Genomic DNA, 26,659 nt, shown 5'->3' on the forward strand with positions numbered 1-26,659 from the left:
GAGGCGGGGCCGGGCGGGGGGCGGGGGCGCGCGGAGGCGGGGCCGGGCGGGGGGGGGGGGGGGCGCGCGGAGGCGGGGCCGGGCGGGGGGCGGGGGCGCGCGGAGGCGGGGCCGGGCGGGGGGGGGGGGGGCGCGGAGGCGGGGCCGGGCGGGGGGCGGGGGGCGCGCGGAGGCGGGGCCGGGCGGGGAGGGGGGGGGCGCGGAGGCGGGGCCGGGCGGGCTGGGGGGGGCGCGCGGAGGCGGGGCCGGGCCGGGCTGGGGGGGGCGCGCGGAGGCGGGGCCGGGCGGGGGGGGGGGGGCGCGGAGGCGGGGCCGGGCGGGGGGCGGGGGCGCGCGGAGGCGGGGCCGGGCGGGGGGGGGGGGGGGCGCGGAGGCGGGGCCGGGCGGGGGGGGGCGCGGAGGCGGGGCCGGGCGGGGGGCGGGGGGCGCGCGGAGGCGGGGCCGGGCCGGGCTGGGGGGGCGCGCGGAGGCGGGGCCGGGCCGGGCTAGGGGGGCGCGCGGAGGCGGGGCCGGGCGGGGGGCGGGGCGCGCGGAGGCGGGGCCGGGCCGGGCTGGGGGGGCGCGCGGAGGCGGGGCCGGGCGGGGGGGGGGGGGGGGGCGCGCGGAGGCGGGGCCGGGCCGGGCTGGGGGGGCGCGCGGAGGCGGGGCCGGGCGGGGGGCGGGGCGCGCGGAGGCGGGGCCGGGCGGGGGGCGGGGCGCGCGGAGGCGGGGCCGGGCGGGCGGGGGGGTGCGGGGAGGCCGGGCCGTGTGGGGGGGGGGGGGCGCGGGAAGGCGGGGCCGGGCCGGGCCGGGCCGGGCCGGGGCGGGGCGGGGCGGCGGGCGGGGGGGGGGAGCGGGGAGGCCGGGCGGCCCCGGGGGGCGGGGGTGCGGCGGGGCGGCGCGGGGCAGCCCCGGCGCGCGCGCCCACGGACGGACACGTGTCACCTGTGCCGCCGAGCGCCCGCCGGAGCCGCCGCGCCGCGCCGAGCCCGGGGAGGATGCTGCGGCAGGCGCTGCGCCGGGCGCTCCGGGCGTGCTGCCGCGGGCTGGGCTTGTGCGTGAGCCGGCACCCGGTCCTGTTCCTCACCGTGCCCGCCGTGCTGACCGCGGCCCTCGGCCTCAGCGCGCTCCGCCGCTTCCAGCCCGAGGGCGACCTGGAGCGCCTGGTGGCCCCCAGCCACAGCCTGGCCAAGATCGAGCGCAGCCTGGCCGGCAGCCTCTTCCCGCTGGACCAGTCCCGCAGCCAGCTCTACTCGGACTTGCACACCCCCGGGCGCTATGGCCGCCTCATCCTGCTCGCCCCGCCCGGCGGCGACATCCTGCTCCAGGCGGAGCGCGTGCTGCAGACCCACCGCGCCGTGCTCGGCATGAAGGTGAAGCACAAGGGCTATAACTATACTTTTTCCCATCTGTGTGTGTTGAGGAATCAGGATAAGAGATGCGTGCTGGATGATATTATTTCAGTGCTAGAGGACCTCAGACAGGCTGCCGTCTCCAATAAGACCTCAGCCAGGGTGCCCATGAGGTACCCGAGCACTAAATTGAAGGTAGGCGCCTCCTGCATGCTCCTGCCCCGCGGGAAACTTCCATTTCTTGCCCTAAACGAGCAAAGAAATGCAGAGGTCTCGACCCCTGGACACCTAGCTTCCTGGGGGGAGGGGTCGTGGGGGAGGGGACGGGGGAGAGGGGAAGATGGGTGAGGGAGTGAAGGAAACAGGCCCCCGAAGGGGGTGGCTTAGAGTCCTCATTCAAGGCCAAATCAACGCCAAGAGAGAAAAAATAATGAAAATTTAAAAAATAAAAAGGGAGGGAAAAAAAGAGCAAAGACAGCCCCCCTCCCCAAGAAAAGTTTTCTGAGACCCTGCAATGACCTCTTTGTTCAGGGTTAATAAATGAAAAATGGGAGGGAACGGGGAGTCCTGAACAAATGTGATGGGGGGCATTTCTTTTTATTCTGGGGATCCATGTACTTATTATTACTGATTACATATCCACTTGGTGCCATCTCTCCACCTACCTCCATCTTCAGCCTGGCTTGATTTTTCTTTCTTTCTTTCTTTTACACCTGGGAGTTTGTAGATTGGTACCCTGTGAGTGTGTGTGTGTGTGTGTGTGTGTGTGTGTGTGTGTGTGTGTGTGGTCTGTGGGTTTATGACTGAAGGGAGGATTCCAGGAGTTGTGTGCATGTGAATTTTGTGTGGCAAAAGAAGCAGAAATGTTCTGTGTATAAAAAGAGGAGTGGGGGAAAAAACACCTAATTCCTCACCTAGGAATGAGTTTACTTCATCCTGCTATCCTTTCCCTACAAGAAAATCCAAGTGAAAGCAAGATTGTAACACCCCAGGAAGACAAATAAAGAAGGGAAAAGGTATCATCCCACAATCAACAGAAATGAGAAGGAACGAGGGACCGTGTCAGCATCTAATACACATATATATCTGCCAGGAGTAATACAGCTCACATATAGAGAGATATAGATATAGATATAGGTGTATATTGCTGTAGGGGGTGTTAATTCAAATTTGGTTGCTCAAATGAGATTTTTGCACTCATCCTCCACTGTAAGGACTGAACTAAAGCAGGCAATGAGGTGTGGTCTCCAGGTGACTGAAGTTCTGGGGACAAATGTGACTTCCCAGAGAGTCACTGCACCATTTATTCCCATGCTTCACCCAGTCTGGCTCAGAATCCTGAGCACCCAACAACTCCTAAGATAGGTGTTTCTCATGAAGAAGGACAGGTCCTCCTTCTGTGTGTAAGAATGTGTAAGCCCGTGTGCACATACATGCTTTCACAGAAATAATGACCTAGGAGGGGACTCTAGCTTCAACAACAATCAGCCAGTATCAGTGATAGAGAAAAATCACCAACTACCTGTTTATTTACTTCCTTATCTAATACCATCAATATGGATGTATCATGGAAATAATTTTCTCAGGATTCTAGAGAGAGGGAAAAGCCTCTTTTTCATTTCCGGAATTCAAGGAGGGTTTAGTCCACTTAGAGCTAGAAGTCCCTCGGAAAGGCTGGTGAATGGCCTCCTTCCATTTTCCATGGTGTCCTTGTTGGAGTGGATTGAGAGGCTGACAAGAGTCTCACCCATGCAAAGCTGTGAAGCTCTGTAGAGTTTAGTGAAACTAGACAGATGAGCTGTCAGTTTCAACTCCCAGTAAAGGACTTCTCTGCTCCAAGCTTACTGGTGGGATCATGGCCGATTTGGGCACTGAGGCAGCATGCTTTGCGTCTTCTTAGTCTTTCATCATGGCTGTTGAAGAGAGGTTGTGGGGGAGAGGATGTCCTTCCAGCCTAAAGCCTCAACCGAGTTCTAGCCTATGCTGTGAATCTCCACTGTATTGACTCTGGTCTAGTTTTCCTATTGAGTCACATCTGTAGTGCATTCACGTGCACTACTACTTGAGTCTCAATGGCTTTTGCCCTTCCTGGGTGTAAGAGGTTTTGGATCAGTTGGACGTGTTGTGGGCCTGGCCATAGCATTTGGGAAGTTACAGTTCCAAACCCTCATGTCTTCATCGTATTTATTTAATCATCACTGGTTATCCTCATATGATTTCTTATGTGCATGTGCAGGCACACAAGACAGAGATTAGTTTTACTGTCTTAGGGACATTGAAGTGTTCAATTCCAGCATCCTCACCCAGTGTAATCTCTAGAGATGTGTGTGTGTGTGTGTGTGTGTGTGTGTGTATCTATATATACATCACTGAGTCAATACCATACTAGTGTTCCATCTAAACTTTTGGATCAGTTGGTGGGTAGCTGTACATCTTGGTGGAGTCAACAGTGAATAATCATATAGGAGCAGAGCAATTGATGACAAAGGTTAATATAGTAAAAGTAGTCTACGAACCGTGAAATGAACAGAAATGCTACATGTGGGCCGAAGCACTTGTTTTGCTCTATTCTCTGCATGTTTCCTCCATTGTGCAGGTCTGTCTCTGTCCTCATGGCTTCTGTGGGGGGCTGATGAGGTATGTTGGGATAAAGGCACCCACACTGAGGTCTCCTGGGACCATCAGGCCCCTCACAAGCACAGACCAAATCACCCACAGGCTCTTGTGGCATAAACTGTCATGTCATCACTATGGTGGAAACCCCAGACTCTTATCAATGGGAGCCCTAGGGTCTCAGGATCCAAGGAGATGACGTTAATTCCCACGTGGCGGTGTTTGTCAGCGTGCGCCCCTGACTCATGATTTGGGTGCACACTGGAGTTCAACTAGTGTGTGTGTGGTGTGAGGAAAACATGCATCTGCACTTTTTTCTTCTTTTAGTCCTTCAGTTCATTTTGCTCTCCCCTGCAGTGCACAGGTCACCATGCTTCCCACCTGTCCAATATGGAGACTTTTAGTGCTGGAGAATTCTACTGGTGGGCAGGGACCGTGGTTTGCGGGACCTTGCAGAATAAATAGCAGCGAGGGGTTACCTGATGGGAAGTTGGCCATCGCCGGGCATGAAGGAAGCGTCGGGTCAGTGGTGAGAGGCAGTGTGAAGACGGCGAGCTCTGAGGACAGGGAGAGTGAGCGGCCATGAAACAGAGGTTATCTCCCAGCTCTTGTCAGGACGCCTGCGTAGATCTGTGCACTGGAGGGCTTAGAACTCCTTATCTTGACCAGGTGACACTGACAAGCAAGGCCACCGAAAGTTGCCTTCTATGGGGATTCTACACAGAGGCTTAGCTAAAGCTGGTATGAGGAAAAAAAAAAAAAAGAGCATTATGCAGCTTAGACTACTACAGGAAAAAAAAGAGGAAACATATACAGATTTTCCAAACCTGTACATAAAATATGCCCAAGTCTGAATTCGCTACACGACATCCCATAAAGCCTCCAGCCTGCCCTGGGATGTGACCCTTGCACTGTGCCCTTGACTAAACACAAGGGTTATCTTGTATTCCTCTTGTGCTGTTCACTTGCGCCACCCCACCCTGTCTTGTCCTGAGTAGACACTGTCCATGATGCTGGTTGACTAGTGAACTGTGCTGGCCGTGCCTTGGTCCTGCAGTCTTACCAAATGTTGTGTCACCCTGAACCTCTGTGACATGCCTTTATGTTAAAGCTGCACTCTACAGAACCTAGGCCTCAGGACCTTTGATCCCATTAATTTTGGATCCGTAACCTATAAGCACACATGCACAATCAGACACGTATAAAAGTGTAGTATATCAATGTAGCCATACTGAATTTTGAAGGAAAAACTCGACATCAGGTTGAAGCTGGTCTCTTTATTAACGTGAGACAGATATTTGAGATCCATAAGCAAGAACTAGGCTGGCTTCTGAGAGTGACTGGCAGAGAATGAAGCTTCCTGTCTGGGCAAGCGCGTGCCATCTGCCAAACATGGCACCTGACACTAAGTCAGGTGGAGTGGGTTTGTGACATGAGGCGGCTCTCGTCTCTAAGAAGGGCGCCAGCTTCTTCCACCTGCAAAACCATAGTGCAGGGAAATAAATGATAGGCGTTCTCCACAGCCAGTGGATGGGTTTCTATTATTATGTAACATCCCTCCATAGGGTAGACAGATACGCAGCATTCCAGTGGATTTACAGTGCATTCCATGGATGTGACTGTAAAACATGAATCACGGGGTCCTAACACACAATTGCATATGTATCTTTCAGGCTTTCATGTCTGAATTCCTTTGTTCATTAGACTTTTTGTGAGCACCCAAAAGAGGTGAGAGCAAGCTCGGGCCTGGGGCCTCTCTCCTGCTCTTGGCTTCAGCAAAAACCTACCATCAACCAAATCAAATCATTCTTCTAAAGTACATATATCTGATTCCTTTAGTTTGGCGAATTCAGGAATGAAGGGTGGCTATCAAATTCAAAAGGAGCAGATAGGATGGCATAAATTCTTCTCCTCACTCTCCTGCCCTCAGCTGGCCTGACAGTGGCCTCCTCCAGGTTTCAGGATATCAGAAACTTAGGGTGCAGTTAGGTAGAATAAGCCCCCCATCACACGTGGAAATATATGACAGACTATGCTTCCTTCCCATCCTGGAAGTAGCATTCCTTCCTTCGCCTACCAGCTTCATGGTACTATTTTTTTTTGGTCTTTTCCTCTTTAAAAAAGTTCCAATAACTGAAGCAATCTTTACGCAGTGTTTTGCAAAAAGCACTGCATTTGCAGAATATTTGGTATTTTATCCCACTGATGATCATGGTACTATTTTTTTTGGTCTTTTCCTCTTTAAAAAAGTTCCAATAACTGAAGCAATCTTTACTCAGTGTTTTGCAGAAAGCACTGCATTTGCAGAATATTCGGTATTTTATCCCACTGATGATTATTCCAGCCTGGTGGGACCACGTTTCTTTTCAATTCTATTTGTGAGATCAGCATCTACACAGGCCTATTTTGGCTATGTCTGGACATATCTGCGTATGCTCAATATAAAAAAAAAACTTTTAAAGAAGAAATCTGAAATGCCAAGTTTCTAGATTGGTCCCAGACCACGCTGGGGTTTCATAGCCCTTGGATTTCTTTCCTTGGTGGAACAAATCACCCCACCCCCTTCTCAGGATCGAAACACAAGAGTGACTCAGTCCTGTAGAAGGTTCCTGAGCAAGGTTGGTTCACACAGCCCTGGTACCCAGAAGACATTCAAGCAATGCTTAAGGACATTCAAGAGCATTCCAATTTGTATTGCCATCCAGAAAAGTCAATTTCATTTTTGTCTTTTGAAGACCATCCTCCTTAAAGGATTCTGCGTAGATTAGCACCACTACAGCACACACTGGGAACTCACTGGAAGCTAAAACTCCCCAGCCCTCAGCTCCAATCTGTTGCCCAGAATCTGCATTTTAACCACATCCCCAGGTCATTCTGAGACGCTGACTCAGCCACAAGGAGAGCTTCTGTTTTCCTAGCCCATGCCTTGGGTTTAAAGGAATGTGTAGGTTCAGGTCAAAATTACCATAAGGAGGTTGTAAAAGGAGCCTGTCCCTATTGAGATACATGTTGAAAAAGTGGAAGAAGTGCCTGGCAAAGCCACCGGGGTCTCTTCCTCCTCTCTGACATTTATTTGGACCAGTCACCTCTTTAAATTTAAGGTGATGACTGTCTTTTAATACTTTCTGAAAATGGATGTATTAAGTCTAACCATCTCTGTGATGGGGGGAACAGCATTTTTCTCAGGCTGTTGGTAATGATTTCACAATAGTAGCAGCACAAAGCTCTAGTTAGTGCAATTATGTTATTATTATGTGAGAACCCAAGGAAGAGGAACCATACCTAGAAGACCAGAGTGTGCCTTGAAAATGATACTGTAATCCATGCCTTTTGCAGACAGGACTATTGTGTTGACAATTGAAATCAAGGCTGATTCTTGCCTTTCTGGGGAATGGGGGGGGGGCTCTCAAAGGGGCCTAATGAGCAGCAAGCACTCAGCAATGAATGGGCAGTGTTTAGACACAAGGTGTGTGCTGGCCTCATTATGTTTCCTCTCTGGAGCTGCCGGCCCAGGCTGCACAGGTCCCGCCAGAGAGCCCCTAACATCCCCCTGCCGTTCCAAAAGGTGGGATTTGACTTCCAGTCGGCTTTCATCACCTGTTCTCTCAGTACGCCTGCCCAGCCATATAGCCGCTGCCCCCCCACCATCCTGCCCCTCCCACCCTGTCAGATCATCCGTACAGCGGTGTTTGATCAGTGATCATCTCCTCACCCTGGTACTAAAAGGAGCTCCTTGTAGCAGCAGCAGCAAAGTCACTGGAAACTTACTGGAAATCCAGACTGGCCGTTCTGATTCTGCCTCTGCTGCAACTCTAGAGTGGATGGAGCTTAAACAGCCCAGTAGGGTGACAGAGATGCCTGCTGAAGGACCTCTCATGCTTCCTCTTGGTTGGGGATAGAGGATATCCACAGAGCTTGAAAAAACTCTCAATACATGGGTCCCATCTCCTGAGGTTCTCAGGTAATGAATCTGTGAGTGGCTAGGGCATGATTGAAATCTCCTCTCATAATTAGAATAAATTACTAAGGTTGCAGACCAGCGTCTCCTTTTTGACCTTGCCAGCTTGACTTTGGTGATGCGTGTGTTTCTTTACTTACTTATTCCTATCGGCCTATATTAAATTGCCTATAAGAGGGAGTGTGTTTGGCATTTCCATGTGCATCTGTGCTGTACTTCGATCGCGCTCACCCCCCTGCCCCCCCCCCCAACCCGGTGTCTAGTCAAAGCTGCTTTTCCTTTTCATTCTGTCTCCACCTTTGGCATTCAGTCCTTCCTAGCTATTTTATGCATATCTCTGCTTTCTCATTATAGTTTCTCACACAACCTGGCCTGTGCAATAAGATCATATTTCCTGATCGTGTTTCCCCCTAACCAACATGAGAGAAGAAATGAAAAACTCCTAACCAAGCCTTTGAGCTCTTACCTGGGTTAGGTCTCCTTGGCTAGAACTCTGACTTCTCTTACGCTTTCGACTCACTCTACATCTGACCATGCCAAGAGTGCAAAGCAAGTAAACCTCAAACTCCCCTGACCTTCATTCAGACAGTGCATCTTGCTTGTCATGACTCTGACACTATCAAAATCGCACACACAACACACACACACACAACACATCTGTTCAAAGCTGAGACCCTGGAATAAGCTTTTTCCTAGAGCACTTGTAGGATTTCAAAGAGTAAGCATCTTTTGTACATTGTAGGTAGCTATTCACATCTCCATCAACCTTTACGTTACAGATATACAAAATATAATTCCATGTGCAATGAGTCTGTGCTAAAATATAATTCCATGTCCCTAATGAACTGGTTGGTAGGTGGCCTTCTTAGAATAAGTTAATTTTCCTCAGAGAATCGAGCCAACAAGGTAGAAGTTTGCAGGACAAGCCCTGAGAAATATTGAAAAGGCACAGAACAGAAGGTCAGTTGGGTTTGCCTAACACTGTGCAGCAACATCTCAGCTCTAGCTGTCTCCATGGGCAGCCCTATATATGAGGCTCACCAGCCGTGTCACTCACCAGTGGTGTTGCTCTGGACGCAGGAAACAGAGGACCACCAGGCACACATGGAAATACATCTTTCCCAGCCTGTACTTGGTTTCAGAAAAAAGTTAAAAACTAAAAATTATATATGTGTACATAATATATAAAGCATTGCTTGGGCATTGTGGTATGTGCCAGATTTGGTACAACCAAAACAGGACAACCAATTACATTTGAATTCCAGACAAGAAGTTCAGTGTAAGTATGTAATGAATATTGCATTCTTGGCTTGTCGGCAGTTCCAATTAAGCTAGGTTTTCTGTAGCTGACCTGCTGGTTCTGGTACCAAAGGAACTCACACAATCACATCTGAAAAGGTTGCAGACTCTCCAGGTCACCAGCACCCATTCTAACTTTATGGTAGTGGGTACCAAATGAGGGTCTAGAGATGAGCAAACTCTAGCTAAAGACTAGTAATCGACATACCAGGAACTGTCAGAAATGCCGGGGCCAAAGAGGGTGTGGCCCAGCGTCTTGTTCCGGTGAAGGGATCAAGTGATATTCAAGTGACTTCAGTAACATATGCTGTTTTAGGAAATCCAAGCTACATTTAGGAAGCTTTAGGTCTGCAAGAATACACCAGGTAAGGATTCTACCTAGCCTTAAGTGCCTTTTATTTTACAATGTAGAGGAAGAAAGATGAAAAGTATGAAAAGGGCATTTTTTATGAGTTTGTGTAAGTGATAGTTGTAGGATGGGAATGTTTGCAAGCTCTAATAAGCCTGAACCCTTAAACAAAATGGCATAGCCATTGCCTGCATTATTAAAAACCCTAGACAAGATTGGGTACTCATGCATACTCCTCTGAAAACAGATGTGAAGCCTGCTGTTCACCTTAAACAACAGCACTCACAGATACGTGCATGGTGTAGACCACACCTCGCTTTCCTTCAAGATGAGCATCAGGTTTGCAAGGATAGAAATCAGACCTTGTTCCCATGATAACCTTCCACACATAATTTAGCAACCATTTTGCCCATAAGAAAGTCCTTGGGAAAGTGAAGTTAAGCGTGATGTGTTTGTTTGGGGAGGTTTTTCATTGGTGCTGATTGAAGTTACATGGATCTGTCAGTTCTAAAAGTTTCCAAAACTTCCCACTAAGAGCAGAAAACTGGACGCCATTCCCATGTTCCATAGGCAGCCACTTCTGAGTGTCCGTTCCTCCTGGGAGGGTCATCGTGTCATTTATTCTTAAGCAGGAAACAGATTTTCCTGTACTTAGTAGACCCCGAAAGGAACAAGGAAAATGCCAGGTCTGAACTAGTTCAATGACCTCTTTTCATAGCTGGCACAGAACTCTCTCAGGGACTAGCACAGAAAGCCAATATTAGCACCTTGACACGTCCTTTCATTTCAGTTTTTCCAGCCATTTTTTACCCTGGGGGGCAGAGGATGGCTTTCAGGAACTGTATTCTTTCTAGGCTCTGAAACTTGAGGTATTCCTATTAACTTCTTATCCGACTGTCGCTCCCAAAATGTGTCAAGCTGTACATATCTAGAGTCTAGCATGTCTTTGAAAAATGATGTTACCTGACTTATCTTCCTGGCTGATGGAAATATATTTTGGTAATTGATAAAGTACACTGATAAGAGCGCTTCACCTCTCTTTCTTCCATTCAGTATCCTGACAACTATTGTGAGAGCCTTGAAGTTAGCAGCATCTGATAGCATTCTGACCCACTTAGCTTAAAGCAACTACTTTTTTCATTGAAGTAGAACCTGTATCATTATGAATTAATATAAAGGAGGCAGTTAATGATTAAGTTACTCTTCTAATTTTTTATATACTAGTAAAGAGAGTAAAAAGTGAGAGACAGACAAACCTAAGTATGCATCTAATTTTTCCATGTATGTGTTTGACTTTGAAGGCATTACTAACAACTTTATACCCCTGTTCTTATATATAAAAATAGTTTTGTTAAACTCCATATTGCAGATTTTCCACAATTTTTGACATCGGACTTTTAATTGCAGCCTTTTGATTAATATACACTCCAAATCATGACAAATTGCAGAAAGATTTAAAAAAATGAGACATCACTCACTGTCCCTCTCACCAGTCTTTTAAAATACCCAATTATTTGGCTGTAAATCACACAGTGGTTACCGTAGGATGAATATTGTTTTCACTGTTTCCTTGAGTATTCATAATGATCATTTTATTGGGGGTGCCAACAGTTAAGTGAACAGCTGTGGCATGATTTACACAACTATCCATGTAATATCTTTGGAATAAATCGGGGGCGGTCCCTTCACATGATTTCCACAGTCCTCGGGCATCAGAGAAAAAGCAAAGCTTTGTGGCTTGGCCAGAGATATGGTATGAGTGCTCTTTGCAAGGATGCGTTTTCTTCTGTGATTTAGAAGGGTAACTTCTGTAAGTTTAGCCGTTGTGAAAGTAAGATACAAATAGAGGTCACCTACTCCAGTAGCTGCTCCTTGCTTCCCCCTCACCCCCACAAAAAAACAACACCCTGGGAAGAAATTAGAAGGACCTAAGTTATTTTCAACTCCAAAGTTGATGAAATTTCTGAGCGCACCTTGTGGCTTACCATTATTAAAAGAATAGCTTTTACTACCTTTCACTTGGTTTCAGCTCAATAATTATCCGAAGAAATTCTTTAGAAACTTTCTAACTGCATGGTGCCTGGGGCTTTCCCCAGACCAACTAAACTGTAAGCTCAGAAACAAACCTGAGCTCTGGTATTTTCAAGATGCTTAAATAGTACCAGTGGACAGCCCGGCTAGAAAACCCTGGAGGACCTCACACCACAACAGGACTCCCCTGACACCTGACACGCCAGCTCGTTTGCAGACAAAATGAGAGAGAATATAAAGAAAAGCTTTAGTCAGGACCCATACTGCTTCCCCTGGAACTCGGCTTCCCGTCCACTTTGGGGTCTCCAAGGAAAAGAATAAATACTTGGACAGGAACCACAAGAGCAGCTTCTTCCTGTCTCTCACGGTATGGAAGCAACTTTTTGTCTTATATACCTTCCTAATCTGCAATTGGCTGCTCAGAAATACAGTGTTTTAATCCATTTTGCTCTGTCCCAAAGATATACTGAATTGCTCATCATAGGAAAATACATCCCTTTAAAAGACACTCTCAATACGTTTATGTGAGAAGAGTTTAAAAATGTGAACACATGGTAATTATTTATTATTAGGATGATAAGAGCCAAAGGCAATAAATCTCAATAGTTCAAGAAGTATAATAATAAAACCTGAAATAAACTTTCCGTTTTTATTCATTTGCCTTCCTTTATTTTCATAGAGCCAAACCTAAATTCAGACACACCTTGAAGTGGCCAATGTTTGCTGCTTCAAAACCAAGCTTGTCAGCATTATTGTTTGTGAGTCTACACTTTTCAATGAGCCTGTAACAGGAGTATAAAGGAAAAATCAGTTAAATTAACTCTGACTTTTTAACTATCATAGTTTGAATAGGAAAAGCATGACATTGAAGAATTTTTCAATACTCTTAGTCCTAGCCTAAATACGTCTTGGTTGAAAATCTTCAACCAGATTGCACATCTTTTTGAGTCTTTGCCTGTGAAAAATAATAACAGAATTCTTTTGTAGCTATGTCTACTGGTTTTAGGAAGCTTGAGAAACTGAAGGCATTTATTAACGGGTCATGACTTTCCTGGATCAGTGTGATAAATTCACCTGTAGTAAAACAGTCTTAACACAATGTCTAATTAAAGGAAAAGTATGTTCATTAAGGTGTAATGAGTGTTTAAAGTAGATCCAGCTACATAGGAATCATAACCACCTCTGCGCCCTTCTTGGATCACCAGAAAGCTTTTCCATTAGCTACCCAGTGGGTTCACAAATCATATACACCTTCTCTTATTATTTTTAGATGACAGTTATAAATCACTTGACTCACAGGTGGAAGAATACTTTCTTCCTCCATAGGAGCAGCCAGGTATGTCCTGCTGGCCACTGGTATCTGGGAGTCATCCATTACAAAAGGAAAGGCAAGACCTCCCACTCACAACTTTGTGCTAAGAACTCCATCTTTGGCAAAAAGTTACAAGCACCTACCAAGTCGAGGCCATAGTGTCCCTGTATTTTGCAGAGTGCTATAAAATGGGGAATCAACTCATCTTTCACTACTGTTGTAAATATTCAGTAATTCTGGCTACCTTAATGGAGTTTAATGTAACTACAACATATTTTTGTGTGTACAGCTTCACAATATTTTATTGCCAGAGCTTTTTCAAAGGTTATCTAATCAATATACTTAAAAAATTATATATATAATTATATAAATATATTATATAAATGTATAGTCATATATTATTTTATATTTATCTATTACATTATCTTATATATTATTATAGTTGTATAATGTATATAATATAAATTATAGCTATCTCAAATATATATCAAATTTTCTAAACATATCTATCAGTCAATCTATCGACCTATCTACACACACGCATTTCCTTGGTACTCTACTTGCTACTCAATGTCAGTGTGTCTCTACAAGAATCTTACTCTTTGTATCTGTTTAACATAACATAACAGTTCTATTTATTCTTTTCCCAACAATTCTGATTATGCCATCTTTTTATGAGTATCTACTAGCTGTGCAAGTCAGCGGATTTCATTATGGTGTTTCCATATGTGCGTATGACATACATGGATGTTACTCACCCACATTCTGCCTTCTCTCACCCTTTCTGCCCTGTGCCCTTCCCCATTTTTAAATAAGATGTTTATTGTGACAATACTGTACAGAGGGGTGACAGTTACATGAGCAAGGTCATGAGTCCATTTCTTACCAAGCATTGTTGCCCCCTCCTTTGTTTTTCCCCTACCATCCCTTCCCTTCCTCAAGTACTCTCTCCCCCGCCCCCACCTAAATTGTAAAGTTCATTTTTCAACATAGTGTCCTGTACATCTCATTGTTTTTTTATATTTTATTATGAAAATACTGTACAGAGGGGTTACAATTACATGGGCAAGATAATGAGTACATTTCTTATCAAGCATTGTAGCCTCCTCTTTTGTTTCCCCTTCCCATCCCTTCCCAGGTACATCTCATTGTTGCAGTAGGTCCACCTGTATCCCTTTTAAAACATTTTGTTTTTTCCCTTCCCCTCCCCAAATGATACCAACATCAAATACAGTGAAAACAGAGGTTATACTGTGGGGGAGGGACATACAAAGCAACAACAACAAAAAAATCACATGGTACCTTTTAGATATATTAGAAACAATAGCCAGAAAGAAAAAAACCACTTGAATCCCTATCTTGGGGTTCATTTTGCTTAACTTCATCTTATCTGGTCATCTGTATATAGCTTTTGACCTTTTTCTACTTTCCCAGACAGATACTTCCCTTATTGCAAATAAGGGAAACCATGTGTCTTGGGTGCCCTTCCCCATCTTTAATAGTTCCTTTTCTACACGCCTGCCCCCTCTCTCCTCCTAAATTCCAGATAAGTGATGCTTGACGTCTTTCATTTAATATCGTAATCTGTAGGCCTATTTTCCTGAAAACGATGCTTATCTTTTATGAATTCTCTACTTGTGACTTTGGACATTTTAACTATAATTCCTCAGACTTCTCTTCTCTGGCTGAAGAGATGTCTTCACACAAACTCATTCTTGATATCTTGCCTTGATACACTGAATTTTATATTTCAGGATGCCGCTATATCTGTTAAGTCTTAAACACATAGAATGTGTTCTTTATGAAGATTTTGAAGTATTTCCCTTGCATTTTCTTTATATCGATGAATAGCTTTTCTCAGTTGAGATTTGTTCCAGCTTCCATTGTTTCAAATTCTGTTAAGCCCGATGACAGGTTAAAGATATAAGTCACAAGCTCTTTATTTTTTTAATTGTCAGAAATCTACAGTTTATTAAAGAGGAAAAAAGTCAACAGGGAGTGAGCAGCCAAGGCTGGCAGTGTGAACCTATGAGGTTCATCAAATGACTCAAGAGTTCAGAGACCAGAGTTGATTCCTTATCAGCTTAGCTTCCTCAAGATCTCCAGAACATTTGTTTTAGTAAGAAAGTCATTTTAATAAGAAAGGGCAGGGGTCGGCCTTTCAAGGAGGTTTATTTCAAGTGGTAATAAATGTTTTTCTTTCAAAATGTATTCATTAAAATTGAGGCCAGTCGAAAGTTGTTCTCTGAAAGCAGAGATCTGTTTTGCTATGAGTAACTATTCTGAAGGTTATGAAGTCAGCATAAAAATCCCAATAATGCAATAGACTTAAAAAATGAATACAAAGCAAGAAATTTTTATGAGTCTGTACCAAGAACTAAGAAGAGGAGGAAACAGGAGGGTTATTAATCATTCACAGGACCTGGCTGAGAAATTGTTGGAAATTTCCATCACCCCTGCACCCCAAACCATCAATTCCTGGTCTTTCCTTTGTGGTATGTAATAACAGATAAAATAATGATGTGATTATTTAATCAGAAAAAATCAAAGCAGATATACAAGGAGTGTACACAGTGAAGATGGTGAAACTGTAATCACAGCTAAAATGTTCAATATTTTTTTCAATAAGGACAAAAATAGAGCTGATTTCTACCTTTGTTTTGGGTACTGTTTGATTTCATAAGTCTCTGAGTTTGTTCCCATTTGAATGTTAAATTACCACTTTTATTCCCATTAAACAAATGAGTCATGTTTATACCTTTAACAAAAAGTCATGTTAAACCTTGCTGGACCAGTATGGGTAAAAATACTCAGCAAAAATCATCTCACACCTTGCTAATCAAAATTTTTTTGTGTGATGTACCTTTCTGAGTGTTCTATGCTACAGATTATAATCCCACAACAGATTATAATCCCTCAAGACTCTTGTGTTAAAAATCATGCAGTGGAGAGACACATGCTTTTATATTTTTTTGTAGGGATTCTTTGTGGTAGCAAAGAATTAAATAATCCTATTCAGCATTAAATGGTTTCTACTAAATGAATTTAATCATCCTGGGTCAAAAATAGAAATATTGTTATCTGACTATCCCATAAATGTGTTTTTCTTTTTCTATCATAGTAATTTAATTCTCCGGTTGGCAATTGTTGTTGATTTGTTTCTTTTCATGAAGACATAGTAAGATTGTAGCCTGGGAAATCTCAATCTCTCTCTCCCTCTCTCCCTCTCTCCCCCCATCTCTCTCTCTTTCTCTCTCTCTCTCTCATGTTGCATAGAGATTGATCAGGCTATGCTTATGTGTCTCCAGGTAACATTAAATATGACCCTAACAGCCCAGTGGCAACATGGCTTTTATCATTCTCGTCTTAATAATGAAGAAGTGGCACAAATAGTTAAATACCTGGTCAAAGTCCACTCAGCTGGGCAGTGCCAGTATAACAGCAGACCCTGTATCTTTCATTATGACACCTTCAGCCAGCTCTCTGTAGGTTTTTAGCTTGGTTGCTCAGATTCCTAATGTGGTCATGGGAAATACAAAATTAGGAATAGAAAAGGATTCACTGGATCATCAAATTCATTCTCCTCCAGAGCTAATAAAAGTATGTTTCCTGATGGCATTTTTTCCAGAAGCAATTTAGTCAGTTTTATTAAGCCGAATTTATGTTCCCTTCATTTAATTGATCGAATTTCTGCCACTTTTCTTGGGATCTGCTTCCAAAGCACTAATAAACCTGACTAATAACGTTGACACTTCTCCATTATAAAACTATTTCTCTTGATTATGGTATTCTACTGTCCCTTTATCTATTAACAATATGGAGTGACCTGAAATAATTCTTATTCTAATAAGTCATGTTGATACTTTGTTTTTACGAAGGGTAGAAGGGTTTTTAAGAAGGGCATTGGCTTTAGAGAAGAGGGAGGGGAGGATGCCTGTCTGGGTTTATACTGGAAGCAAATTGGCAGCCATAGTTATTCTAATTTCTATTTAATGACCACTAGTCTGAGGGTCCCCAGAGAATTTCAAGGTATGAAGAATAAGCATTGTGGAGTCTTTACTTGGTGCTGGATCATAACGGATTGTGTTTCTAGACCGCTATAGAGCAGTAGGCTCACCAGCAAGCAAGTTACAAGTGAATTGAAATGAGCCAGTGAGTCTCTCAGGTGATAACTGCCCAGGGAGGGATGGAGACACAGCCATGCCAATGGTCTACCAGCAAACAGAGGACATCGTTTCCTACAGTGAGGGTGGCTGGGCTGATGACAGTCACGGAGAGTCTTGAAATCATTCCTTACAGGTCCCTAAGGTATGCTGTCCTTTGAGTGAGCTAAACAAAAAGTTAAGCTTTCTTTCAACTGTGGTACTATTAATTTTTTTTCTTTTTTGTCGGTCATGGGCTTGAATTCTGGGCCTGGGCACTGTCCCTCAGCTCTTCAGCTCAAGGCAAACGCCACAGTGTCATTTCCAGTTTTCTGGTGGTTTATTGGAGCTAGGAGTCTCATGAACTTTGCTGCTTGGGCTGGCTTTGAACCACGATCCTCAGATCTCAGCCTCCTGAGTAGCTAGGATTATGAGCATGAGCCACTGGCACCCACCTACTATTGACTTTTTCGGGTGAGGGCAGGTAATTCTGTTGTGGGGGCTGTCCTGTGGGCCCTAAGATTGCTACCGTGGCCTCCACCACAAGATGCTACTTGGATTTCTCCCTTTCCCCTAGTAAGGAAAAGGAAAACCCAAATCCTCTCTACATGTTCCCTGGGGTGGAGAAGAGCCAGCTCCACATTAAACCAATGTCCCCAGCCTGTGACTGCCAAGGGGTTGGTTTCCTCAGCTTTGTGTCTTCCTTCTGTAACCCAGGCAATCAGGAAAACTGTACCTTTGCACCTAATCTCACCTCCTCATGGGACATGCAATCTGTCATCTTCATCAGCAGTCTGAGAGCATGGGCCTTTAGTGTGAGGAGTATCTAGTCCACTTGGCCGGAAGCCAGCGCTGAGCTCTCTAGAATGTCTAGGATGCCCAATGAAAGCCACTGAGAAACCCTCATCAGAATCTCTCCTCCACTAAATAGACAAACAAATAAACAAAAATAAACAAATAACTAGGCTCATTCCCTTGTCAAAACTGTGGTCCTGTTTAGCCTGGAAGCCGATTTCCATTGTAAATGCTGTCGGTGTCGAAAGCTCAGCGTTTAGGACTGAGCACAGCTGGTTCTTTCGGCTTGTTCAATAATTCATCTTCCTTATTTTGGAGAGTCAGAAACAGCGAGCAGGGATGCTAAATCCTCAAGGTAATATTGCAAAGCCTAGTCACTGGCAACTAAGGAGGGAAAGGCATGATAAATCACGGAGGCCATCCTCCAGAGATTTAGGAGAAGCCATAAAAGGAATACCACCAGCTGACTTGGTTATCCACCATTTGGTTAACATGGGCAAAGCTGATCAGTCGCTTTAGGAGAATCTCCAAAACTCGGCTCAACAAGCAGCAAGCAGCCTTTATCTCTCACTTGTGTCACCCATGCATTGAGTTCATTTCTCAAGTGTAACATTTTGACCTTTGTAAGCATTGCTTTCCTCCCGCATCTGAAGGTACGCAAGGGAATGGGGAGCCATCTGCTCAGCAGCAGCTTGTAGAAAACAGATGACATTTGATCGACTGCTTGATGATAAATATTTCTCATTACCCTTTCTATTCTCACAGTTGGCTATTTATTGCATAATCCATTTTAGTTCATTTTGCCCTGATCTAAGCTCAGTCTTGGCTTTCCTAATACCCTGGAAACTGCATTCAATCCTCTAGAACAGGAGACTTCTGTAACTGTGTTCCACAGAAGTTCATTGACATGTTTTTTAAGTATCTCAGAATTGTAGGCCTTTTACTTCCACAGCCTCCGCAGGGGCATCCTAATGCCGATGCCAGGACAATGTGTTTCTCTTTATGCATGATAGGGCCCACACATGGGCTATCCCTTATGATGCTCATGTCTAAGTCAGTGTAGACTGCTATAACAAAAATACCATCCATAAAGAAGCAACTTAAACAAGAAGACACTTATTTCTTACAGTTCTGGAGGTGAAGGCGCTGACAAATTTGGTGGACCTCTCTTCTCTCCGCAGACCTCTCTTCTCTGTAGCTCCACCTTGTTGAAGGAATGAGAGGGCCTCCCGGGTCTCTTTTTTATAAGGACTTGCTTCCTATTCATGAAGTACCACTATCATGCGCTAATCCTCTCCCAGTGGCAAGGGGTGTGTGGGGTCCCAGTATAACCACTCTGTGAAGGACCCAAACGTGCGCTCTGTTGCACCTCAGGTACCACAAGTTCCATGCATACTGTGGGATGCTAATGGAAACCTAGTGATTAATCTTAGAAACGTTTATGTTCTGTTTGTACTATTTCAGTGATTGACTCCACATGATAGAAGTCATCAACATGGAGCTTTCCGTTGGTCACCCTGGGCACTTTTGTATTTTAGCTCTCTGGAGAGTAAATGTGGAAAAAGGTCAAGGGTAGTTATAGACACATGTGCACAACCATTATTGTTGTTGAGGTAATGTAAGCCCATAAGTGATTATTTAATTCTTCATCCAGGGTAATTTTTCTCAGGAAATGTATTTATATATATGTACATATATATATATATATATATATATATGTGTGTGTGTGTGTGTGTGTGTGTGTATAGAAATATAAGCATGTATTTATACTACAATTGAGTTTCTTGGTTGGAAATCAACCAGGCATAACTTGTAATATTCTTTCAAAAAACAATTTTTAAAAACCCAGGGTAGTCATTAGAACAAGAAGGAAAAGGAAGGAAAGAGAATTTAAGCAAACAAAATCTCCATCTGAGGTTATAAAACTGACTCCTCAACTTAGAAGAGCAAAGGAAGTAAAACCATCCTGAGGATTGCACTCCTGGGCACACAGTCCAACATTGGGCTCTGGTAGAGGATCCAGGCTGTGCCAGCATCCTCAGCTCCCAGCAGTGGTCCCAAGGGAGATTTTATGAGCAGTCTCACGATTTTTCCCTTCATGAGATTTTCTTCAGAAGCATGTGCTGTAGCCTGAGCACCTGCTTCGTTCCGTGGCTCTCTCTAACAAACCCCAAAGAGGCCTCCATTTGACTACATTCCAAGGATTTCTTCCTGGAGTAACATCTTGCAAAGTGAACCTGATTCCATGGACAAGATGTACCATAAATCATATGATATGTATTATTAAATAAGTTGCAGAGTCTCTTAAAACTCAGAACAATCAAGAAAGCTGTTGAAGTATAGCAATAATATGTTCAGAAGGAAAAGATGAAGTGTGAATAGAAATTGATGGAGAGGTTTAAAATTAGGGTCCCTGAGAATGGATACAGTATTTAATCCTGTAATTCTTTGTACAGGGAGGCTGAAATCAGGGAGAGCACAGTTCAAAATCAGCCTGGGAAAAAGAAGTTAGACCTTATCTCAAACAACAGGAGTACAGTGATACATAGCTGTGGTCTCAGTTATGGGAAGGATTAGGTAAAAGGATCAGAGTCCAAGACTGTCCCTGGGAAAAAAATAATGTGAGACCATCTGAAAAATAAGTAAAGCACAAAAGAATGGGTTGTGGCTTAACAGGTTGACTATCTGCCCAGCAAGCCTAAAGACCTGAGTTCAAACTCTAGAATTGCCTAAAAAAAAGGAAACTGAAACAGTAAAATAAAAATCCGAGTCCCTGCGAATAATAAAATTAATAGAGTTAACTATACAATTATATATAATATCTAAATTATAGCTAGTACTACAAAGAAAAAATCCATCTTAATAAATAAATGTATGATTAATATAAAGTGAAATCACAATGGAAGAACAAAAATCGATACTTTTCAACATACCAGAATCCCACTCATAAAGCTCTCCCAGAATGGAATAATCCAGTAGAGATGCTTGTATCTTGACTTCCCTTATTCTTCAAAGGAGAAGCTTCAGTGCCCACAAATATGATAAAGAAACTTAAATATGCATGAGCGGTGTCTGGGAATCAATAACCCAACAATACGGAATAAAAAGGGCTTTATTCAGAAGAGAAGACATCTGCAAATATCTAAATTAAACTCTCCCAATGAGGACAGGCTTTAGGATGATTTTCTGATTTGTTATTGTATTTTGTTATCGTTAAGTAGCTTTACAAGGGAGTTGTCACAGTTGTAACAAAGCAGCTTATGAACGCCACACATCTTGATCAATGTCACCCCTTTCCACCTTCTCACCTGCCCCCCCCCTTCATGCTTCATTTTGTGGGATACGCATTGAAATCTTGACTGCATTCTTCCCCTCTTCTCTTCATTCATCTACTACTTCCATCTCCTCCTCTGCTTTTAATTTACTCAGGTGAGCAGCTTCAATTTTCCATGTTCACTGATTTTCTGGTTCACACGTTGTGAAGTCACGAGGCTCTTGCTCTGTCAGAAGCTAAACTGAGACATGGTAACTCGCTAGGACACAGCTAACACTGGATGTAGACTTTAAATGCTTTATTGGTTTCAGTGAGAACCTCTTATATTCCAGGATCTGCCTTTTGGACCCTGAGAAAACAAAGATGCATTTAATCTACTCACCCCAGATGCTCATATCCGAAGGCCAAAAGCTGCAGCCTGGAACCAGAGCCCCGCATGCACCCTTGTCTTGTTGCTTTCTAGCTGTGTGGCCTTGGATAAATGACATTATCTCTACACCTTGGCTTCCTCCTTTAGAACGAGTGACAATCACAGAGGATTGCTAGAGATCACTGGGAGGATTGAAAGAAGACACAGTTTAGGGACCACTGTAACAAGTAATGGGTAAATTCTGAAGAGACAAAAATAGCTCAATGCCATACAGGTCTGTGCTAGTCTGATTTTCATAACTATGCCAAAATACCCACGAGCAATCAACTTAAAGGAGGAAAGACTGATTTCAATTCACACTTTCAAAGATTTCAGTTCATGATGAGGGGTCTGCTTTGGGCCTGAGGTGAGACTGAATATCATGGCGCATAGTGTGTGGTGGGAGAAGTTACTCATTTCATGATGGCCAGTAAGGAGAGAGACAGAGACAGACAGAGACAGAATAAGAGAGAACACAAAGGCAAAAAGGACTGGAAACCATATTCCCCACCTTCCAAGAATGTTCTTTCAATAATCCATTTCTTCCAACTAGTTCCATCTCCTGTGGTTGTTAGCACTTGCCAGTAGCCCAGCCAGTTATGAACTCATCATTAGACTAAACCATTGTTGAGATCAGAGCCCTTGTGTTCCAATCATTTCTTCACAGCTCGTGAGCTGCCAGCCAGACATTTCCACGGCCTCTTGGGGGTGCTCTAGATCCAAACCATAACAGGTTCCAAGATGGTCTCTTCTAGGCTCCTATTTTGGAAAATGGAAATGAAATAAATTCTCCTCAGTGGCTAGAGTTTTTTGTTGTTGTTGTTTTTGTTTACCTTCTTCTGGAATTACCAAACCTTAAGACTATTACAGCTCTAACATTCAAAAACTGCATCAAGGGGTTATTTTCTTCCTCATTTCTATCGAGTAGGGGAGGGAATGGAATTATACTAGAGTAAGACTGTAGCCCTAGGGAAAACTCTGTAGCTGTAAAGGTTGTTAGTAAAATTTATCACCTTTAAAAAAGGTATTTTTAGAAATCGGACACACAGCTGTCTCCCCCTGGATGATTTGGCTGCAGAGCTGACGGGAGCCAGAGAGGTGAAATCTTCAAGATCTTCCTCTCCCCCTTGATGGATGCAGGAGTGCTATGCAGAATTGACAACTTGGAATAAAACTTCCTGGCAGACAGGAAAGGGCGTGGCAAAAGGTCAAGAGAAATGCGGGTGGCTGTATGTCTAGGAGGAAGAGGCTCATTCTGGAGTAGGGGGAGTTGCATGGTCTTTTGAAACTTTGATGTGGAATACAATAAGAAAAATTATGTTTGAAACTGCTGCTTAACACTGCTGCCTCCAATCTTAGGATTTGATTGCATTAAAATACCCACTGGCATTTCAGGTTTGTTTTTTGTTTTTTTTTTTTTTGTAAAAAGCCGTTGAACAAGATTTTGCAGGCCTTATTTTATGTGCATGCAACCATTTGAAATTTGGAGATATCAGCCTCAAGATTTCTATTTTCTTCCATTTTCAAAATTCTGATGTTGCTCATTTCAATAAAAGTAGAATCTAGAGCCTGCAGGTGACTCATGACTGTAATCCTAGCTACTCAGGAGACTGAGAGTTGAGAATCAAGGTTTGAAGCCAGCTTGGTAGATCTAGACTCATCTCCACGTACACACACACACACACACACACACACACAAGCTGAAAGTGGAGCTGAAGAAAAAGAAAAAGAAAACCAGGCATTAGCAAACTTTTCTATAAAGTATCAGAGGCCATAAACACATGAATATGACTTTGGACCATTGAATTTTTTATTTTAAAACTGAGCCAGTTTCAATTTAATTGGTGGCTATATATATATATATATATATATATATATATATATATATATATATATATTGTTAACCTCTGCATTAGATTTTCTGTTTTCTTTTTCAAAATGATAGCTCTTTTCCTCCTCTGAGTATCATATTGGCAGCCTCAAATTTGCAAGATAGATCTCTGTTTTCTTTTTCAGCCCTCAGATTGATGCCTGGAAAACTGCAGGAAGATTCTATTCTATATAAAATAAAATGGGCAAGTACAGTATAGTTTTGCAATCACATCCCTGACTCAACCCGGAATTAATTTGTGGACTTTGAAATGATGGGTGAAAGAGAATAAACACCCTTGTTTTTGATGTTTTAAAATGTTCTGAGAGCATACTCTCCCCCCACAGCAAATGTTCCCTTCTTTCAGCTACCTCAGAATACAAGTAGTCCATTTAAAATATTAATGAAAATACACAAACCGTCAGCATTGCACTCCCTCCATGAAGGGCCTCCTAAGATAAATCTTCCACTGTTGGAATGAGACTCCATCAAGAAAATGAAGATGTTACTCCCTTCTCCCACACTTCCCCCACCCCAAACCTCTGTGTGGTTTGTGTTCTGATTTCCAAATATTGGAGCCGCTTTTCCTGTTGGTTTTTGGATCAAGGGTGTAAGCCTGAAAACTGCTTTTACCTCTAGGCTAGATTGCATTGCTCCATGCAATCTACTGCAGTCTCAGAGAGCTGTTCTAGCACATCTGATAAGCTTTATCCCTCTGGGAGATAGACAGCCTCACTTTTTATAAATAGTTGGCATCTGGAAGCAGGTGTTTTTTTTTTCCTTTTTGAATATTGTTATGAGCTTGGCACCTACCTAGGGTGACATTTCGTAAAGTCCCTCTATGTTGTCAGTAGAGAAAGCACCGACATTTGCGTTTCAAGAGTGGCTACTTTAGGGAGAGCTGGAGATTTTACTTGTGTTTTGTGTTTTGCTGTTACTTTTTTAAAAAATGCCTTATGGCAAACCTGCAACATAAGCTACTGCTCTAATAACTTAAACTAAGATGGAATAACTGTACAGAAATGGGAAGTGTGCACAAGGTAATACTTGAGAATAAAATGGGGGAAAGGGTGAAAAAATAGAATCCTAGTCTTCTGATTCTGAAAGTAAAAAAAGCCACATATGCGCATAAAAAGCATAATCTAGTACTTTTATGGAGAATCAATATATCTTAGTAATTCTGTTTGTCATGTCTCAGATTGACATGTAGACATTGTTGTGGGTTAAAACAGAACACTTTGGACCAGGGAGTTATAATTTGGGGGGGGGGGGGACACTGTTAAAATCTTAGGATTAACATGGAAATGTACTGAATTGCTTCTGTGTATTTGTGTATATGAAAGGTATGTTTATCCCTATTTAATATATGGGATTGCTTGTATTCGAAAGCCTTTTAAAAATGTATTGAGTGTCTCTCATTTGTCCCTAGTGTCATACATGTTCCTCTGTATTACCAACATAGATGTTCATGCTTACCTCTTTTCTGTTCACAGAGGAAAATCAACATATATACTAGGGAACTAGACCCAGTATCACAGATGTTCATCAGAATCAGAGTCCAACTCCATCTGGCCATCTTTGTTTCTGGCCACTATTCCTGGGTGAAAATTGAGCCAGTGAAAGAAGTCAGCATCTGTTTGAAGTGTTGGGTTTTCTTGGCAGTTGTTTCTGATTAATCACTTTGTTGATTAGTAAAATATTTATTAGGTTCCCACAGTGTCAGATGTCTTCCTCGTGTTTTGATTAAACAAAAAAATCCAGAAACTGCAGCATAGATCCACGGGGTAGAAAAATGAGGAGGAAAGTGCGCTGTGGTTTTTCATGGAGTTTTTTTTTGTTTGTTTGTTTAAAGAATGATACAGCAAACAGCATCTAGAATATCAAAATGGAGTTGGGGATTTTGCTAGCGAAGAGCAGCTGCCCTCATTCCAGGGCAGTTCTCTGTCCAGAGTGCTGAACTGGTATTTCCTGCAGGCTTCTCTGTGAAGGGCCAGGGAAGACCTTTGTATGTGAGGACATTCTATTAGATTGCACCGTGAGGTGTTGCATTTTTCTTAGTATCCTTGTTTTGCATATTTAAAAAGATTTGTGGAAGGGGAGCGGTAGCTGTGAGGAGTGAGCAAAAGACACAAGTCTGACCCCATGTCGATGACGCTGACTTCTCTGCACACTTCCTGATGGAAGCGATGTGCAGTTATTCTTGCCTCCTGTGTAGAAATCTCCTATTTGGGGGCCTGGATTCGGATTAAAATCTTCAGCATACACGCTAATAAGTGAAAAGATTAAAGAAAGGTAGAGGAGTGACAGGTTGTTGTTGTTTTTTTCTTCCCTTGGAGTGAAGCGATGATAGGAGAGTTAAGTATTTATGCCAAACAATATGCCATTGAGCCTGGTTAATAGCCTCACCTGTCATGTTAGCCAAAACACAATACACTAAAACTTTTTTTTTTAATTTTTGCTTCAAGGTGGGTCCATCTTCACCTTTTCAAAACCAGTTTATTTCATGGGTGGTTACTTCAAAGTCTTACTCTATGCTTTCCAAAACAACAATTAACCGTTCCTCTCCAGAATTAGTGTTCTTAAATAATGATTTCCCTAAAACAATGCTGCCACCTTTTTTGTTGTCTAACACATAGTAATAGTATCTAATATTGAGCGTGGCAGGCGCCAGTAATCAGTGAAGACAGGGTTATGGAAATCAATATTCTGGAAAAGGCAAAAACAAAAGTATGCAAATGTGCTCGATGCTTTAGTCTAGTTGACGTTTTGACATGAAGAGAACAAGACCAATGATCCGCATCCTGACTGTCTGCAGCTCTCATGCGTGGCTCTCTTCCTGTGGCCAGGGCTGCAGGTCTTCCTGGGTCCGAGGGCAGAGCTTTCAATGCGTGTGTGATGTCCTGGCGCTTCACTTCACTATGGAAAAGCCCAGGCCTGCTGTGTGGTCTGGGCTGGGAGCCAGGCAAACCCTACACTGAATCTGCAGAGGTGAAAGCAGGAGGGCTGTGTCACTGCACACCCATGGCAGTGTTCCTGCCCACCACCGCTGGGGAGGCGGACAGAGACAGACACTCACATGGCTGGAAAGCTGGCCCGGAGGAAAGCTATGGGCTCCAACAACAACCAGAAAGCATGGAGACAGCACAAAGCATCACATTCCCCTCCCCCCCCCAGAGCTCTTAGGGCTCTTCCCTTGCTTCTCAGACTGACAAAAATAAATAAGTAAAAAGGAGACAAAAGGTCCTCAATGCAAACATTCCTGGTCCATTAAGATCA

General features: G+C 43.8%; 1 protein-coding gene across 1 annotated transcript in view; it reads left to right on the forward strand.

Annotated features, from left to right (window-relative positions):
- Positions 1-977: 977 nt before the first annotated feature.
- The window catches only part of Ptchd4 (patched domain containing 4), a 96,672-nt gene continuing 70,990 nt past the window's right edge, over positions 978-26,659 (forward strand). The window contains exon 1 of the mRNA XM_042671790.1: positions 978-1,526. Coding sequence (XP_042527724.1) covers positions 978-1,526 — 549 coding nt within the window. The remainder of the gene's footprint in view (positions 1,527-26,659) is intronic.

The sequence above is a fragment of the Dipodomys spectabilis genome, unplaced genomic scaffold, assembly GCF_019054845.1.
Source record: "Dipodomys spectabilis isolate Male_0828 unplaced genomic scaffold, ASM1905484v1 ptg000669l, whole genome shotgun sequence".
Taxonomy (NCBI): Eukaryota; Metazoa; Chordata; class Mammalia; order Rodentia; family Heteromyidae; genus Dipodomys; species Dipodomys spectabilis.